This window comes from Tribolium madens, unplaced genomic scaffold (genome assembly GCF_015345945.1).
Source record: "Tribolium madens isolate multiple individuals breed KSU strain unplaced genomic scaffold, Tmad_KSU_1.1 Scaffold_19;HRSCAF=116;Tcas5.2_LG9, whole genome shotgun sequence".
Taxonomy (NCBI): Eukaryota; Metazoa; Arthropoda; class Insecta; order Coleoptera; family Tenebrionidae; genus Tribolium; species Tribolium madens.
In genome coordinates, this window is record NW_025400983.1 from 4,665,274 (window position 1) to 4,683,105 (window position 17,832).

Genomic DNA, 17,832 nt, shown 5'->3' on the forward strand with positions numbered 1-17,832 from the left:
CGGCGGGCCCCCACCTAGCACCGAGTAGTTCATTTCTGTCCACCTTCGAGTTATTAGAGTCGGTGTTACTCCCGCGTTAGTATGTAGCGTATCTCTGGTTTTTAGGGTGATTTTTTTTCAGTGCGGGTTCAATGGCTTTTGGGACATAAAATGGGGATCGTGACCAAGACAATAGGAGTCATATTCAGTCTGTAAGTGAAAAATTGCGTGTTTTTGCGCCCCAATTACTCTAACCCTGATGCGTTTATGAATTAAAGATTGCACTTTCGTTGAGACTTTCGATCGGATTTTTCGGAGCGGAATTGCATTTTTCGTAATTTCGACTTTCATTGTTTATTTTTTTTCGGTGATTATTTTAACCGACTTTAACGGAAATTTGGTTTTGTTTTGATCGTTGGACCAATTGATAAGTTATCGTTTGCGGGTCTTCTGCTGCGTTCGTATTTGTGGAGTTTGCGAGCAGTGATCCCGTTTGGGAGTATTTTTGGACCAGCATCCTGTGGGATTTTTTTCTCCACATACGCGACTTAATTGAAATAAATGGAATTCTCAAAGTCTTACCTGCAATTAGAGTTATTTTAATTATGATACATTTTCTTAATTAGTACACTTAATTTTATTTATACTCGTATAGTAATTCATTCACCAAGGACGGAAATATACAGAGCATGATGATAGTAATGTTTTTGTAAATATTTTCGGTAAATTGTGTCATTTTTGAACTTGGGAGGTAATTATTGCAAATAGAGTAGATGAACTAATCCCAGTGACTCACTATTAATTACCAGACTTCGTGTTGTCACTAATCTTGTTATAACATGTACTTAATAAAAAAAAATGTAAAAATTCGCTAAATTGTTGACCTTGAATGGATTAAAGTTTGTAAAACAAATTAATAAGTGATTATAATGAAACAAAGCTTTTTTTCCAAAATTAATTCAATGTGAATTTTTGAAAATATATAAAAGAGTAATTGGCACATAATTGTTAAAAATGTCATTAACTTCATGCAAATTAATTTACATTTATAATTAAATATAAACATTTCCATTGATATTGGAATTATTTGCTGAAAAAACTAAAATTAATTTAATATTTAGCTTCTTTGAGTTTAGACTTTAAATTCTCAGTTTTATTAATTAGAGAGAAGAAATTAGTATCAAGTGTGCACATTTTGTTGTAATAAGGCCGAAAAATAAATTGTTGTCTTTTATTATTAAATGATTATGTCGAAATTTGTGTTTTGTTGTCGTTAAAAATATATTGAATTATTTTTGCGTCACTTGATTTTTTCTACTCAAAAATTAAAGCAGAAAAATATCAAGTATGTTGAGACCAATTTTATGTCAGAATTTAAGAATTTTGATGCACTGTCAAATCTGTCATTCATCTGTCCAAAATAAAGAATTGTCAAATGTGTTGTTTAAAGTTTTGTATAACTTACAGGGAATATATTTTTTTATTTAATAAAATTTTTTATAAGAGTTTTATAAGAGTAGGGGTTTGAAGTCTGAAAAATAGAGGATTACAAAAAAAATGTGTCCTCACTTGGCAATGAAAAATAAAAGAAGCGCAAAAGTATACAAACCCTGTGCCGAAGAAATCAAGGGTGCTGCTGTCATGTTGACATTTGAGAACAATAAAATAAAGAGAATACTTACAAAAAATTGATTATGTTTGCTTATGGTATTAGCAGTGTCTTAAAATAAAAATTGATAGTTGGATCTAGCATGGGGTATTTGAGCTAAAAACAAGTGAAGGTCATTGAATTGTCAAAGTTGAGATAATAAAATAGAAATTGTGTCCTTTTTGGGCTATGTCAAATTATATTATTCTTTATTTTAACAAGCATTATGTATGGCCTTGCATAATAAAGGCTTGCAAACCTCGGGAAATACATTTTTTATGCGAAAAAATTTATGCACGCAGTCAGAAAAAGCATAAAATGTATCAACAACTGTAATAGCTTTATTAAATTTGATTTTTATGTGTCATAACTCGCCGAATTGCCTTCTTATAGCTTTGTTTGTCCTACATTTCGTTTCGCATTTTCGTGAAAATTTTGTAACGGTTCCGAGTTGAAAAACCTCGCGTGTCAGCACCCCATGTCGAGGGGACTTCCTACAAGCCTTGCCGCTATAATTTCGTTGCTATGAGTCAAAAACCGAATCACACAATCGATTCGTTTTATCACAATGTCTACAAGATAAAACGCGTTGAGTTAATTTCGTTTTTTGTATTTGTTTACTAACAAACCCAGGATATGATTTCATGACGAAAAGCACAAACGCCCGTTGCATAACGTCTATAAATACAGAAAAATAAATAAAACCATGTCGAAATTTTCCTCCTCGCACATGTGTGCACCAAATCAAGAGTCTTGTGTGATCCATACTCTGACCTTGACCACCACTATAATTAAAATGGTATCATCATTCCGAGCCCGATTTTTAACAACCTCCCTAACGTTTAATCAAGCGCGCAACGTATTATTCGCGTTGGCGTAGGTCGTTATTTTCGCCGGACTGCAGACTAAACGAAAAATTTATTTTTTACTTGCAGCCTTTTCGAGCAGGAGATTATGTCATATGTCCCTGCGGTGGACTCGCGTAGTACAACACGCAGTCCGCGAGGCTCACCGCAGCCCTCGCCTATCGCCTCGCCCGGCTTGAGTCGCCACCGCGTTCCTGCCCCCCACAAACGCGACTTTGAGGCCAAATTGAGGAATTTCTACCGGAAGTTGGAGAGTAAAGGCTACGGACAAGGACCTGGCAAATTCAAATTGCACATCCGGCGCGAGCATCTGCTCGAAGACGCTTTCAGAAGGATTATGTCGGCAAATAAGAAGGAGTTGCAAAAGGGGAAGTTGTGCGTGGTTTGGGATAATGAAGAGGGATTGGATTATGGGGGCCCCAGTCGGGAATTCTTCTTCTTACTCTCAAGGGAACTCTTTAATCCCTATTATGGACTTTTCGAGTATTCAGCCAATGATACTTACACAGTGCAGATCTCCCCCATGTCGGCGTTCGTCGACAATTACCATGACTGGTAAGTTCACTAACTTGAGAGATTTTTGGGCGACCCAATTTAGTTGTAACCTCAGACAAGAATCATTGACATAAGTGACATTTGTCATAGACTTAAAATAAGTAGATTGTCAGAATAATTTATAATTTATAAAATTAACAGCTAATGGAAATGTTTATTTGAATTGTGTAAGAATTTTTCTAAGCATGGAAATGAAAAACAAGAGTTTTTGCAAAGAGTTGGACATTACCTCAGTTTTTTCCATTACTATATTGCAATCTAAAGTGTTTATTTACGTCTGTGGAATGTCAAAAGTTTTTTTTTAAAGGTTGGCATCATTGAAATTTGATGTCAAAAAGTTTGACATTTCTTCAAAAATTCAATAAACAAACGCATTTTACACGAAATCTGGCTAAAAACGTTGTGTTTTGACTCCGGAAGGACAACGTCGGCGTAATTTGCTTTTATTTGGTATGCATTTTGTGTATGTGTACAAACATTAACTGTTAGGTATTATTTTCAATTTTTATTGTAAAACTAATATTTTTGTGTTGATTTCAGGTTTAGGTTTAGTGGTAGAGTGCTCGGTTTGGCCCTCGTCCATCAGTACCTCCTGGACGCATTTTTCACGCGTCCTTTCTACAAGGCGTTGTTGCGCCTCCCCGTGGCCTTGTCCGACCTTGAAAGTCTCGATTTTGAGTTCCATCAGTCCCTCCAGTGGATCCGAGAGCACGACGTCTCCATGCAGGGGGAACTTGAGCTGACTTTTGCCGTCACGGAGGAGGTTTTCGGCCAGGTTTTGGAGCGCGAACTAAAACCGGGCGGCCGTAACGTTCCAGTAACAGAAAAAAATAAAAAAGTGCGGTGCAACCTAGAATGTTTGTTTCAATTTCTCAATTTTTGTATTTTAGGAGTACTTGGAGAGGATAGTGCGTTGGAGGTTGGAGCGAGGCGTCTCTGAACAAACCGAATCCCTAGTTAGAGGCTTCTATGAAGTCGTCGATCCAAGACTGGTGAGCGTGTTCGACGCTCGCGAATTAGAGTTAGTGATCGCGGGTACCGCCGAAATCGACTTGGCGGACTGGAGACAGAACACGGAGTACCGAGGGGGGTACCACGACCAGCATCCGGTGGTGGTGTGGTTCTGGCAGGCGATTGAGAGGTGGGTACCACTCATTGTTGTTATTGTTGAGTTAATTGCTTTTTTTAGGTTTAGCAACGAGCAACGATTGAGGCTGCTCCAGTTCGTGACGGGGACCTCGAGCATCCCGTTTGAGGGTTTCTCGGCTTTGAGGGGGTCTATTGGCCCCCGCAAGTTCTGCATCGAGAAGTGGGGCAAGCCAAATAGTCTTCCAAGGGCCCACACGTGTTTCAATAGGTTAGATTTGCCCCCGTATCCGACGTCGGAGGTTTTATACGAGAAGTTGTTGTTGGCTGTTGAGGAAACGAATACTTTCGGGATTGAGTAGTTACTTAATTGTGTGCTTGAGGACAGGAGGAGGGTTTGTTAGTTGTTCCTTTGCGCCGTTTAGAGCCAGTATTGAGTTTGCTGATAGCTGGTGTATTGTTCACACTTACTTACCAAATAATTTGTACATTTTCGTCGCATTTCTAATGTAAATAATATTTATTTGTTTAGAATCTGATTAGTTGTATGGGTTTCTTTAGTCATTTTATGGATAAAAACTGTTTTTATTTATGTAATTTATTGACGAGTTTAATAAGTGTTTCGTTTACTAGTTACCACGTAAGATTAATCTTTTTATGAATCTGAAATACGAAAAGTTGTGATTATTGTAATTCTAGTCAGTTGTCATTATTCTGGATTCTTTTAAATGCACAAAATGTTTTATACTAAGATTTAAATATGCCAACGTTTTAGATTATAATTGTTTGTGTATTGGTATAATTATATGAGCTAAATTTGTAACATTCCAAGAAAATACATATTTGTTACACATTTTTTAACTGTTTATTTTTACCACTGAAATTTATTACCTCCCGTGTTTGCTTTGCAAATAAACTGCTCCACAAAAGTTAGGGAAGTGTGCAATAATTAATAAAATTAATAATTAATTAAAAGTGATATAAAGGCATATATCTTTTTACTCATGCTTAGAAGAATAATAAAATTTGTTTGTTGTAAAAATAATGCGACTTGCTTAACTTGTGGAGCAGTATATTTCAAATATTTTTCGGACAAATAACAATTCGGATTAATGGGACTTGACGTCAAGGTTATGTCACATAACCCCACAAAAAACTAATCAAACTCAAATCAAATATTTCAGGTCCCCAAAACAGTGATAATGGCCCAACACTCCTTCGAAGGTGAGGAAATCGAGTTCGACTGGATCCAGCTCCAGAAAGACATTCGGGGCGGCGAGGAGACCCGCAAGGAGAAATTAATTCGCAAAATTAAGGAAAACCCAATGATACCAATAGGTGAAACAGCCCCCGGTGTGCAGGAATAACAGTGAAAAATTAATTTCAGGTTGTTTGGCCACGACTTGCGCTCTATGTTACGGGTTGTGGAGTTTCAGGACCGGGAACAGGAAGATGTCGCAGTACATGATGCGGACCCGAATCGTGGCCCAAGGGTTCACCGTTGTGGCCCTAATTGCCGGAATTGGCATGGGGGCCTCCAAAATCGAGCGGCCGAAGAAGTAATACGTGGGGGGCTTTGGCCATGTATATGAGTGATATTTATTTAGTTGTGTATTTAATAGATAATAAAATGCAAAAATAAAGTCTATATTTATGTAATGCGTGATTTTTAATTAATTTTCGTGTGGCAAAAGTGTGTACGATTACAGTTTCCTATAATTTTGACGTAAGTGTTACAAGATGGCGCCAGGCCTCCAAGTTCCACTTCCGCTACCCGTCTTGACTCGCCGTTGAAGTTGTTTGGTTGAATCGTTCTCCGGTTCAGTTTGATGAGGACATAGCAAGTGTATACAAGTTTTGTTACCTTGAGTGTGTTCATGTTGCATGATAAGTGTCCCCCGCGTTATGTGGCCCCAAACAGTTATCATGTAAACGCTTTTTTCGGTTAATTCGAATTGATCAAGTCGCCCTATTGTTATTTTCCCGTCACGGATCGAGTATCCTCAGGTAGTGAGGAGTTGACTTTTGTTTTTTTCCGTCGTGTCAAAAAACCACGTTTAAAATTTTCGCGATTTAGTGTGTGTTAAGGACTTGGTAGCGAAATGCTGGGATTTAGTACTTCACGTGACGGCCTTTTGCAGCTGTCGGAGGAACAGCTGGCGGCCGTTGTGCACAAGGAGCCGATTTTGGACCACTATGGGGTGGATAAGACACCACTTGGCAGGTGAGATGGCGAGGCCCAATTTAATTTCATGATAACACTTATCCGAGCACTTATCACTTATCAGTCAATTAAAATCGGTCCGAATTCCCTAGTAATTAGTCGTCGCAGTTTTTATCAAGTTGACGTGTGTCAATTTTATCACACTTGTCATTGACATTGCGCCGATAACGGAAATTAATGTTGTTTTTAGCACTCAAAAGTGTCCAAAACCAAGAAATGACATCATTTCTTGCGATTATCACTTTACAATTTTTATCGGAAAAAATTCCATTGACTCCCATTTGGCCGAATTGTGCAAAACCCGGCCACCCCTGTTCCCATTTGATCAAATTTCGGACTAATGCAAAAATTAATTAAGGAGCGTCTTCATTTATTATTGTTCCGCACAGGATGCTTCAAATTAGATTCTCACAATTATCGGAATTTGATCGTAATTAGAGTACATAAAATGCGATTTTTATACCAGTGAAAAAAACTAAGTGGAAGTCCTGATGTGCCGAATGAAATCTCATTACATCTAATGTTCGTAAGAACAATAATGAACGTAAATTACGGTGCGAGCGAATTCCCGGAGTTATATCCGGTGGGATTCTTCGTATTGCTGACAATAGGTGTAAATTAGTCGGTGATTTCAAAGAAATGTCATTCCACCAATTAAAATGTCCCGATTGACAGTTTTATACCTGGATTTTGAGGGCTGAACACCCTGTAGAGCCGTTGTTTGTTTTGTCGTAGGAGGCTGCTGTCATTTGGAAAGTCATGGCTTGCTAGTTATGACACAAAAATGTAAATTTGACCATTATTTATATTAAAATTGGTAATAGTAGTAATAATCTCGTGCTGTGTGAAATTTCTTTTGATTATCGTAACAACCGTTTTGGAATTATTCGGCCGGAAATGCCACGGAATAAACAGTCGACTTCTTGTAGAATTTTATGGATCATTTTGGATTTTATAGCAGGATGTTTTTGTTTGGAAACATTTTTATTTAATTCTCCCTTATTTAACAAAATTAAATTTAGAGTCGCGAGTTGAGTACAATTATTTGCGGTTTCGAGTGGGTTATGTTTACATTACATTGTTTTTGTAATAATTATATAAACTCAAATCTGGGTTAGAATAATTTCATAAATGCGCGCGCTACGTAATTCAGTGTTCACCGATGAGGTGAATTTTGCTTTCTATTTTTTCCGCGTTTTATCTCCGATTTGAAAAATCGTCGATAATGTGAAAAAATCGGTGATTTTCCATACCGCGTTATCTTTATCAAATTTCGCGGTTTGCGGCGCACTTTCACGATAAGTGCATTTTGCGTTTTGAAAAAATCATTTTTTCGAAAGCATAAAGTCGACTGGAACCGCTTTGTTTTTGAGAAATAAACACTTAGCCTACTTTCTCTGCAATCTCGAGTTGCTGCCGCGACTCGACCTTCTATGTCCCGAGAGAGGAGACAACGCGTTTTGCAACGAAACGGGACGAATTTTGTATGGAAACGAGTCAACAACCCCAAAGACAGCTGCCGTCTGCAAATGAATTAGTCGGGCGGAAATTGGACGTGGAACAAGCGCGAAGGACGAGCCTGGGGATTTTTTTTTACAATTTTAAGTGTCAAACTTTACAAATTTGCGTTTTGGGGGTGTCTTTGTCCGCCATTTTAACGTAGAAGTCGGTCGTTGTTATCTCGTCGTTTGTCGACCTCGAATCGCGCTCTCGGTTCACAGTTCCACGAACATTAACACTTTATTAAAACCGAAGGATTTACCGTTGTTCAAACAGTGTTGTACAATGGGCATTTGAAATGTCAACACAGTCCCGGAGCAATCCGGACTTTAACCCTTTACGGGTCCGGATTTCGAGATAGGTTATGGTGTGCCAGATTTGGTACTTCCTGAAAAAATCGTCTAAATGCGTTCATTCACCTGAAAGGGTCACGTGACAAGATACCGTACCAATCGTCTCGCTTGACAATTTTTTTTTGATCTCGGACGATGTTTTGTGTCTTGGGAGGTGAGTGGGTCGTCGGTTTCATTCAATACTGGGTTTATGAGGTCGATGAAGTATCGAGTCTTGTGGTGACCACTCACCATCAGAAGAAGAATCACTTCTTTGGAAGAAAAATTGTGAAAGAAGTGATTTATTTGTTTGGTCATAAATCCAATTAAAATTTAGACAAGTGTTGGTAATTGTGTCTAATGTGGTCATAAACTAAACTGACCTCTTATGTCTATTGAGATTTTAATTGTTTAGAAGCGGAACGGTCAAAGGAAATTATTATAAACAGCTGCACCATAATTTCGCTGAATAATTGCTCTTGATTAGGATAAATTTTTGATATAAGTGTGTGGACGCTGTTATCTCAAGGTCAAGACGAAGAAAACAAACAACTGATGCTTTATTAATTACAACATTAAAAAATTTTAAAATCGAAACTTGAAACAACAGTCCGGAAACGAAAAGTTGCCCAACATCGTGAGATGCATAAAAACTAATCTAATTCGGAAAACAATGAGCGCAATAATAATCAGGAACTAAATTGTATCACCGAGGCCGCATGTTTATCTAACCGAAAAACGAAACCTCACCAACTTGAAAAAAATCTACATACAATAAGTATGTTGGCATGCTTTGCAATAACGATCAAAAAAGTTCAAAAACCCCACATTTGTTCGCCTTTTGTTATCATTTTAATATGAGTTAAAGGTGAAGGTTGTGTAAAAATAATAAATAATTATCGCAGACTTTTGGACGTCGTTGATCCGTTCATGTGTTGTTTTCACTTGTGGCTTATGAAAAGTTGTCGTTTTTTTCCTTTTCGGGCAATGATAGTTATTATAGAAAGCAATTACCGATGAGAATCCACGCCGAGCTGTGCGAAACATCGGCCATCCATCAATTTCTGCTCAATTAAACTCTTGAGTCCGACACGATCGCAATACTTTAAGAAAAGTCGTTCTCCGCGACGACGGGAAAAATGCCTCTTTGTGACGCAATCTTGTGAGAAGAGTCGTTCGATACGTTTCTCGCGGCTTTTCCCAAAAATAAATAAAATTTTGTTATCGATATTGATATTGAGAGCACGCGGGTGTCATGTTTGGTAGAGAACAATGGAACAAGGAGCTATTATTCCGCCAACAGAAAACACCGTCGATGATTTGTGAACGACACGATTTTGTGAGATGATTGCGTACATGAAGGTATTAATTATTGAAACGGAAAACGTAGGGGTAAAGCCGTTCACTCAAATATGTGAATAATGAGCACAGGTGCAGTTTGGAACGAAAGTAGTTCGCCAAAACGGGCACGCAGACGGACACATACCAGACGAGATGAAGTGCCGACCTGGAAATTTGACGGAATTAATGAGATCTGAGATGTTGGCTCTGAAAACAGGCCGGAATTTTCAAAAGATTAAAGCCAAAAAAATGATTTCTTAAAACTTTTTTCCAACACTAATATCTTATACTGTTTCTATGGTGCATTTAAGCCTACCTCTTATGTTGCCGTTTTACATAAAGTAGCCTTATCTTGACATTTTGAGATTACTTTGACAAATTACTTTGTAACAATTGCTAAGTTTACTTGTAGTAGAACCAAACGGTTTTTTTTTATTATTTATTCCCAGAAAGTAATAATATATACTAGAGTGCAAAAAAAACGCAAATTGTCAAAAACAAATTGTCAAATTTTTGTGAAAATTGTTGTTTTCAAAAAGGTTTGAAAACTCTGAAAAGGAATGTCGTATTTGGTGGTCTTGCTAGTATAGTGTCATAGTCAGTGTTAAAAACGAAGTGGAAAAACTTGATAGAAGTTTGGAAGATGTTTGATAATTATGAAATTTGGTAATGTGACAAAAACACGTCAAAAACCTGGCATTTATTAACGTTTATTATAAAAAAATCAATTTGCGTTTTTTTTGCATTCAAGTGTAAATTAAAATAATACAAAAAATATTATCGTATTTTGAGAACAAAATTTTGTTGTTTTTATGCGATTTTTTCTAACAAAATTAATGTGTTTTTTTTTTTAATTAAATATAAAGTAGATAGTTGTAATTCTTAGATCATAGCCTTTACGAGAAAAATCGTTTTATAATGGGTTGCCATTTAAAAAAATTAAAAAATTTTATAGTACTTTATCATTCATCAATTAGTTTTCCAAAAATCAATAGGGGTAGTTTAAGCAAAAAACGTTTTGTTCCATACTTTTTATTCACCTGGTATATTAAAAATATAGGAAAAAACAAAAACACTTAATTTTTTGCTTGGGAAAAACAATATTTCAGCCTTAAAATTAAAGAAAATTTAAATAATTCCAATTTCCCTAGAACTGGCAGTCGCAATTGTAGGTAACTGATATCCTTCTGGGAACCCCAGTCGGTTATCAGTCCCAAACAGTAAATAAGCGATAGCGTAACACAATCCCATTGTTATCGTTATCATTTTTTTAGCGTTGGATTTAGCCCTCGTCGCGTGTCAGATTCGAAAGTTTTCGTCATGTTGTTTTTCTCTAATTTGCTAATTTTCTACATTGAAAGTTGAAAAAGCAGGTCATCAGCTACGAAGACGTTTGGTTTTCTGACGTTTCCGGTGTGCTACGACCTCACCGGAAACCCAAAGTCCTCGTCGTGTACAAATCATCCGTAATTGCTCAGCATGTCGTTGAACCGATAATAATTTAATAAAGAGGGACAAAAGTATGTCCATATTTGGCTCAATGATCGGTGTTTGTTTTTTCACAAAGCGAGTAAATTCTTTACCGTTAGTTCTTTTATATTCCCTTTCAATCTGTTGCAAAGAACTGTATCTCATGGCATTAAGAAAGCAACGTCCTTGCAGTCGATTGTTATTCCGCCTCTTGTAGGTTGTCTATGCCCTCCTATATGTAAATGGTTGCGATTTCATAGTGTAAATGCAAAACAAGTGCTCTTTCGATGCGAATTTCCTTTATTGTCGTGACAGATTTTTTCGTATCTTGTGGATGGTCGACTTTATTTTTCTATTTTCAAGGTTTGTAAAACGATAATATCTATGATTTCATCGCGGTTTCTTCATACGTTGGATAATCGGGATGGTACCACCAAGAAGGTCATACGCGTTCGTTGTATACATGAATTTTTATGTTTCCTCTAACAATCCGACCAAACATCCGGTGAGGGGTGATTCGAGTGGTGTCTCGTCTTATTTTCTCGTTGCGAAATAACAAAAGATACTCCTACATTGGTTGATACAACGTCGTTATCATTCGTGTATCACAAAATAACAACCTTGGAGTAATTGGACTGCAGCACGATGTGAGAAAAAACGCAAAAAAGAACTGAAGAAGAATTGGAACTTTTCCGGGCATCCAAACCCGGAACTCGTCTTGGCTAAAACGGCACTAGATGATTCTAGTCGCGACCGTAATTTCTTAATTATTCCACTTAATTGCAACTAACGGTATCATGGGACTTCTGCAATCAAGTCTCACTAGCGAGAAAATCACTTTGAGATGATCAAACTCGCATGATTTTTTTTAATCAAATGAAGCAGAGGTCTTAAAACCCTGTCTTGTAACCACAAATTCTTAATTAATCCGTTTAATTGTATCTAACTGTATAAAATGACCGGTACCACCATTCAATACCTCCTCGAAAACAGTTTTTTGAACTCGAAATCGATCAAGCATCACTCCCAACAAAGACATTCCACGGAAGGACGCGGCCCGCCGATTGCATGCCGTATCCGACACGCCATTCCTCTCTTCGATCAAAAACCCGAAAATTTTCTCACGATTCTTTTCTATCGAAAAATAATAAAAATCACGCACGCCGTGAAGCATGTTTCGGCAAATAACCGTCAAAATGCTCATCGTCTTAGTCATCATCATCATCGCACAAAGTTTGTGTGATTCACAAAGGTGTGCGTTCATGTTTTATACAAGTCCACTTCACTACGGGAAAAAATCCGTTTAGACGACCCGATACGAATACCATTGAACAGTCTTGGAAGTTTTTCAATTACGCAAAAAAAAAAACGATTGTTATGCCGTTTGTAGTGTGCACATAATTGTTGCGACATCGTGCACGCTGATCTAATATCGAATTCACATAGTGATAGTGTTGGACTTTCACTAGTTTAATCACGTGTTTTGGTTTCTTCGGTACGGTACCATGAGATTTAAATGTGAGGCATGATCGTGCTGTGGCGTAACGAAAACTCCGCATTTTTAAGCACTTTATTCTTATTTTAATGCGAAAATTCAATTCTTGGTTAAATGAGCAGGATCGTGTAATCTAATTCATATTTGTCATGGCATCAAATAAAAATCCGGTGGTTTCCGGTGTAAATAGTACCGGTGATAAAACACCGTTCATGTTTGTCGTCGTCTCGTCTGAAGTCGTTTAACTTTATCACGTTGGTAACACTTTTGCTCGTCCTTGTTTCCCATGTTATTTGTTTTCCTTGCAATAAAGATACGGCGATTCCTTTAATTATTCGTTTACACATTCATACGAAGTGAAATAAAGTGGATTTAGCGCTGCAACAAGCAAATATTTATGTAGATTGTTACATCGAGAGAATTTTTTTTTATTCATTTTTCTTGTTGCAAATTAGCATAGTCTGCGGTGATTTTTTTCATTTGTGGATCAGTGTGCGCCGCAAGGCAGCATTTGTGGTCCTCTTCTTTGTCGTAGGCATTGTGAGGTCGATTGCAGAGGCGGTTTATCACAGCATACACCGTGTGTGTAACTAACAGCTATTAATTTAGTCGCGGAAACGAGTCTTTGTCGCTAACCAACGGACCGTGACTCCTCCAACGTCGTCGTTGGTCGTCGGTTCTCGTCCGATTTTTCGCTAACCGGTTCACGAGACACACTTTTATCAATCTACTCGAGTGTGTGTGTGTTTGATTATGATTTCTATTTGGCTTTTACGAGTTTTTATAAATTAGTGACCTCACCCAAGTCGCGGCAAAATAAATATCTCCTCGAGAAGGAATTTCTAAAATCTACTTTCCCACTGTTTGTGATTTTTTTCTGACATTTCTGACTCGATCATAAGGAAATCAATACAATTTTATGTTCGCATTGGCAATGAACGTTATTGTCATCGATTGACGTCGATTTTGTTCTTGCTTTCACTGGGTTTATGGCGATTTTTTTTTTCTCTGACCTTGGGTCGTAATGGGGATGAACGCCGATTAAATCTTTTGTACCTAAACCACTTAAAATTCATCCTCTTTGTAATTTATACGGCTCGCAATAACCCGATCTTAATTAACCGGGCGTCTTAATTAAAGCGAAATGTCAGTTCGATCGAGTCGATGGAATGCGAATCGATAATGGACTTTCTCTCGTCTCTAATACGACCGAAAAAACTCGATCGAACTTTGAAAATATTTACTCGACTTGTTCACAATTAAAATCGACAAGGTTGCGGATTATGAATGATTTCGTCGTTGATTTACACATTCTTGAAATTTCTCGTCGTGCGCAAATGCGCACAATTGACGGCAAGGCCGAAACGATATTTAATCGTTTGTAACGGCTTAATAATAATTGTTTCAAGATCGAAATGGACGCACACGTGTGTGTGTGTGTGTGTTCCTTTTGTTGTTCCCGGATTGATTTTCTATATTGTTCTATGTCTTGTTCAAATTGGTTCAAGGTAAAGGTGCTGGCGCTACCGCTTCATGTAATTAGCGGTTGTAATGTAGCAAGTAAATGCCAATTCCCCTTAATGATCGTGATTGGAACGACAAAAATCATTTGTAATTAAATTTTTTTACATGTTGGTAATTGTTGCACCACCGAGGACTTAAACCTGATCGGTTTTTTCGCAAGAGGCGGTTGCGAAAAAAGGAACTTTCCATCTCGAAATCTGTATTTTTAATCAAAGAACCGATAACTAGTTCGGTTTCAAGCTCAGAAGAAAATGGACTTTTTTTTTCAGAATTTTTACTTCGAAACGTCAAATTGTAATTATTTTTCAAGATCTGTTAAGATAAAAAGTGACAAGAAAATTAATACTAAAAGACAAAATAATATTCTCTTTTTTTTGAAGATCTGTTTTTTATATTAAAGGTGTGTTTCAAAATTGATGCTGTTTCAAGTTTTTTAAAATATGAGTTTGATTTGACTAAAAAGTGATCAAATTTGAATTTCGTGATTCTTGTAATTTTTTTGTAATTTTTTTCTCGACATTTTTTTTGAAATTTTCAAATTTTCGTTTTTTTCATAATAGTAATTAATAATATCATTACCTTAACAAACTTAAAAATTAAGTTTTTAACAGAAAAATTTAAGTGTTCTAAGTGTGAGGGATGAAAAAATTAATAAAAGAATTTTCTTCAGAATTCTTTTTATGTTAGCAATTTTTTTGGAATTATGGGTTTCAACTTCTTTCTTTTCTTTGCGTTAATATTGAAATAAAATATTAAAATGGCCGAAGCTGAACTTTAAATTAGAGAAATAAAATCTTCAGATTTTGAAAGATTTTTGTCAAGATCTTGGCATCTAATTCTTTGTTCAAAATCTTGGCAAGACTAGATTGGATCGTGAATTTTGTTAAAAAATGCGAAAGGTTCGAGATGTGTGAGAAATAATTTTCTCTCGACCGGTTTCGGTCTCCTAATTTATGTATTTTAGTCCGATTGCATGATATAGAAAGCGTTTGACCCTTTCGTTCTATTGTTTATCTGTTGACCCTCTATTGCAAAATCACGAATTTAAAATACTCCAACTCCGGTTTCTCCTCCTTGTACAAATTTACAACCGTCACGTTGTTGGCATTCCCTCCGACATTTTACAAGTGTTAAACACACTAACGAGTATGTTCCACCTCTAAACGATCATAATTCCCGAGTGTTAAGTGTATATACATTTCAGTCGCGGCCCCCTTCACCGCCCTTTCTTCAAAACCGTATTTATTTCGGCGACAAGTGTGTAATAACACATTTACAACGATTTAACGATAATAACGTGTTAAGTGTCGAGATTTTCCCCGACGTTCTAACAACCATAAAACCCGTTTTCATTCAAATCTCTCAGCGCATTGCGAGAAAAATCCGATTTATGTCGTGACTCGCACTTTTTTTATTTTTAATTTTTTTCCTCCTCGAGGGGGATGCACGTAGTATATGCCATTGTGTGTGCTGAAACCGGCGCCGACTGGAGATGTTATCGGTTTCGGTTCGTCGGAGAACATCGAGTGAAAGTGCATCGAGATTTTTCCGATCGACGAATGCGAAAGCGAATCCGACAACGCTTTTCGGTTTCGAACGAATGACTTTTCGATTTTATGTTTTATGCGTTCTAATCGACACCGTGTGATTACAACAATAAAACGGCGTGTTAAAGCCGACCCACGGAATTCCACTCTGCACGAGTTTCACTTTTGACGCAATGGTTTTTCGAAATTTTTTCTAAAGATCCGAAGGACGACGATTTGATGCGCTTTTTAGATGGCGAAATTGACAAATCACACGATCTGGAAAAGCAAAATCAAACAGAAATACCGATGAAAAGAGCTTAAAAATCTCACATAAAGTTACAATTTTTTTTGTTTATTTTTATTTCAACTTGCTTTAATAAAATATCACAATGGACAATTGTTTTTTAATTTTCATTAATACCAATAAATATAAAAATATGTCAAATGTCAAAAAATAAAAGTCCAAATTTTTTGACTGGTAGACTTTTTTAAACATTTTTTCAGTACTCTGGGGGACTAGCTAGCCAATTCCTCCCTTTAAAGGAGCTAAAGATTTTTCAAAAAAATCAAAATTCTTTGTGCCATCTCGATGAGTGTTGTCTTTAAAATTTTATAAAGCAGTTACAAAAAAATCGTAATTCTAAATTAGGTATAAAAAATTGTATTTATATATTTTTGTGTAATAGTGAAATATGCATTTTTTTGAGATTTGGAATCTTTGATCTTATTTTTCAGCATAATGAATAAGTTTGCAGATTGCAGATATTTAATAATAATATCATATTGCCAACATAAATAACCAATTTCTTTAACCGTTTTTAATGCTTATTTGGCACATTAAGGGTCCTTGAAAAAATTCGAAAAAACTTAATTTAGTTTCGTGACTGTTTATTTGGTCAATTATCACCGATTTCGAAAAAATGCAAATTGCGTTATCCGGAGGTCAAATCAATCCATTTGTGATTAAACAAACCGTAAAGCTAACGTTTATTAACACCGTTTGATAATTTCAACTTTCGTTTACCTAATTCAGCATCAAAAGCCACCTTGAATGCGATTCTTCAATCAGCGTTGACTTTAGCTAAGGTTAAGTTTGGGCGTTTTTACGACTTAGATCATCGAAACGTCCAATTAACGTGACCACCAGATTTCTAATTAACCCAAGGGTTGAAAGTCGTACAATAAATTACTGATTTTATCGTCGATAAGTGATGACGTGACATTGCGTTTAAAAATTATGACGATTGCAAAAGATTTTAATTAAGAATAAGGGACTTGACGAGGTTGATTTTTGAGGGGATTAATGTCGCGCGTGTTTAATCCTCCCGAAATAGAAAGTGCCTCGCCCAAAAATATTTGTCCTTTTAAAAGAACGTCGAGTAACATCCTTGACGTGTCGTTAAGTTGGCGCCATCGAGACTCTCTTCACACTAATTTTTTTTCCAATTCCAACACTCGACCTCTGCTATCAATAAGAATAGAAGAAAATCGAACATGTGGCCTGTGTTAAGTGCGTGTGGGTGCGTTTCGTAACGTTTTTATTGTGCTATTAAACTTGGCTTTGAAATTATCCACTCCGAAAGTCGTAAAATTTTATATTGGAAGCACCTTGCACTGTTTTCTTATTTGAGAAAAATTTTTCATTTCATGTTTTTTGTGTTTTTTCGTGTTCCTAAATTGTTCCTTGCCGCTTCATCATCATCATCAGAAGAAGAACACCACCTCTCGGTCGCTGTGTAGAGTTCACGGCAAGGCCTTCTGACTCACGCAAGGACGCGCATTGCTCTTTGTTCCGGTTATGGACGATGATTTTTCGGTCCCCTCTTCTCACTCGTGGTCAATTTTTCGGTTGGGTTTTCGCTTCTCGCGCTCACGCCTCGATAAGGTAAAAAAAACGAAAACGTGGAGTTTGTACACCTCGCGCCACGTACGACCCGACCATAGGCGTGGTCGTCGATACCGCGTACCAAAGGAAAAAACAATTACCATTTCATTATTCGGCCTTGCTGCGAGCGAAAAAGCTGAATTGTACCGAAACGGATGCGGTCGGATTGGTGCGTAATGGAGTCTTTTTTCCCCGAGGGAGGAAAATTTTTAAGTGTTTATGACGACATGTTATGTAATTGAGTGATTTTGATTGATTTTTTTGTCGCGTTTTGGGGCCACACTATGGGTTACGTATTTGTGAGATAATTGGTTCAAAAAAATTCAGTTATGTATTTGACTGATTGATTTTTGAGGTTGTAGTATAATTACACTGTTTTAACACTTAAATAATGTTGC

The 17,832-nt window shown here is 36.8% G+C and overlaps 3 protein-coding genes across 7 annotated transcripts in view; all 3 read left to right on the forward strand.

Moving 5' to 3' along the window:
- Positions 1 to 4,984, forward strand: part of LOC123011546 (E3 ubiquitin-protein ligase HECW2) — a 33,426-nt gene extending 28,442 nt beyond the window's left edge. For 4 of the 5 annotated variants that reach the window (XM_044409034.1, XM_044409040.1, XM_044409047.1 and 1 more), the window contains 4 exons: positions 2,563 to 3,048; positions 3,589 to 3,886; positions 3,939 to 4,189; positions 4,238 to 4,984. In XM_044409034.1, coding sequence (XP_044264969.1) covers positions 2,563 to 3,048; positions 3,589 to 3,886; positions 3,939 to 4,189; positions 4,238 to 4,496 — 1,294 coding nt within the window. In that variant the 3' untranslated portion in view covers positions 4,497 to 4,984. Of the gene's footprint in view, positions 1 to 32; positions 192 to 2,562; positions 3,049 to 3,588; positions 3,887 to 3,938; positions 4,190 to 4,237 lie in introns of those variants that run through there. The other variant, XM_044409065.1, reaches the window with a different exon arrangement.
- A 284-nt stretch (positions 4,985 to 5,268) lies between these two features.
- LOC123009774 (HIG1 domain family member 2A, mitochondrial) lies at positions 5,269 to 5,793 on the forward strand. The gene is made up of 2 exons (XM_044406296.1): positions 5,269 to 5,472; positions 5,522 to 5,793. The coding sequence occupies exons 1-2, from the start codon at positions 5,337 to 5,339 to the stop codon at positions 5,695 to 5,697; spliced, it is 312 nt and encodes a 103-aa protein (XP_044262231.1). The 5' UTR covers positions 5,269 to 5,336; the 3' UTR covers positions 5,698 to 5,793.
- Positions 5,794 to 5,913: 120 nt separating this feature from the next.
- The window catches only part of LOC123010156 (serine/arginine repetitive matrix protein 2-like), a 35,578-nt gene continuing 23,659 nt past the window's right edge, over positions 5,914 to 17,832 (forward strand). Inside the window, exon 1 of the mRNA XM_044406860.1 lies at positions 5,914 to 6,358. Coding sequence (XP_044262795.1) covers positions 6,237 to 6,358 — 122 coding nt within the window. The 5' untranslated portion in view covers positions 5,914 to 6,236. The remainder of the gene's footprint in view (positions 6,359 to 17,832) is intronic.

What these genes read in the sequence shown, in the direction of transcription:
- LOC123009774 (XM_044406296.1), top strand. Translation starts at nt 5,337, where the DNA reads ATGGCCCAACACTCCTTCGAAGGTGAGGAAATCGAGTTCGACTGGATC. An exon ending in AAACCCAATGATACCAATAG is followed by an intron (nt 5,473 to 5,521) that starts GTGAAACAGCCC and finishes AATTAATTTCAG; the next exon opens with GTTGTTTGGCCACGACTTGC.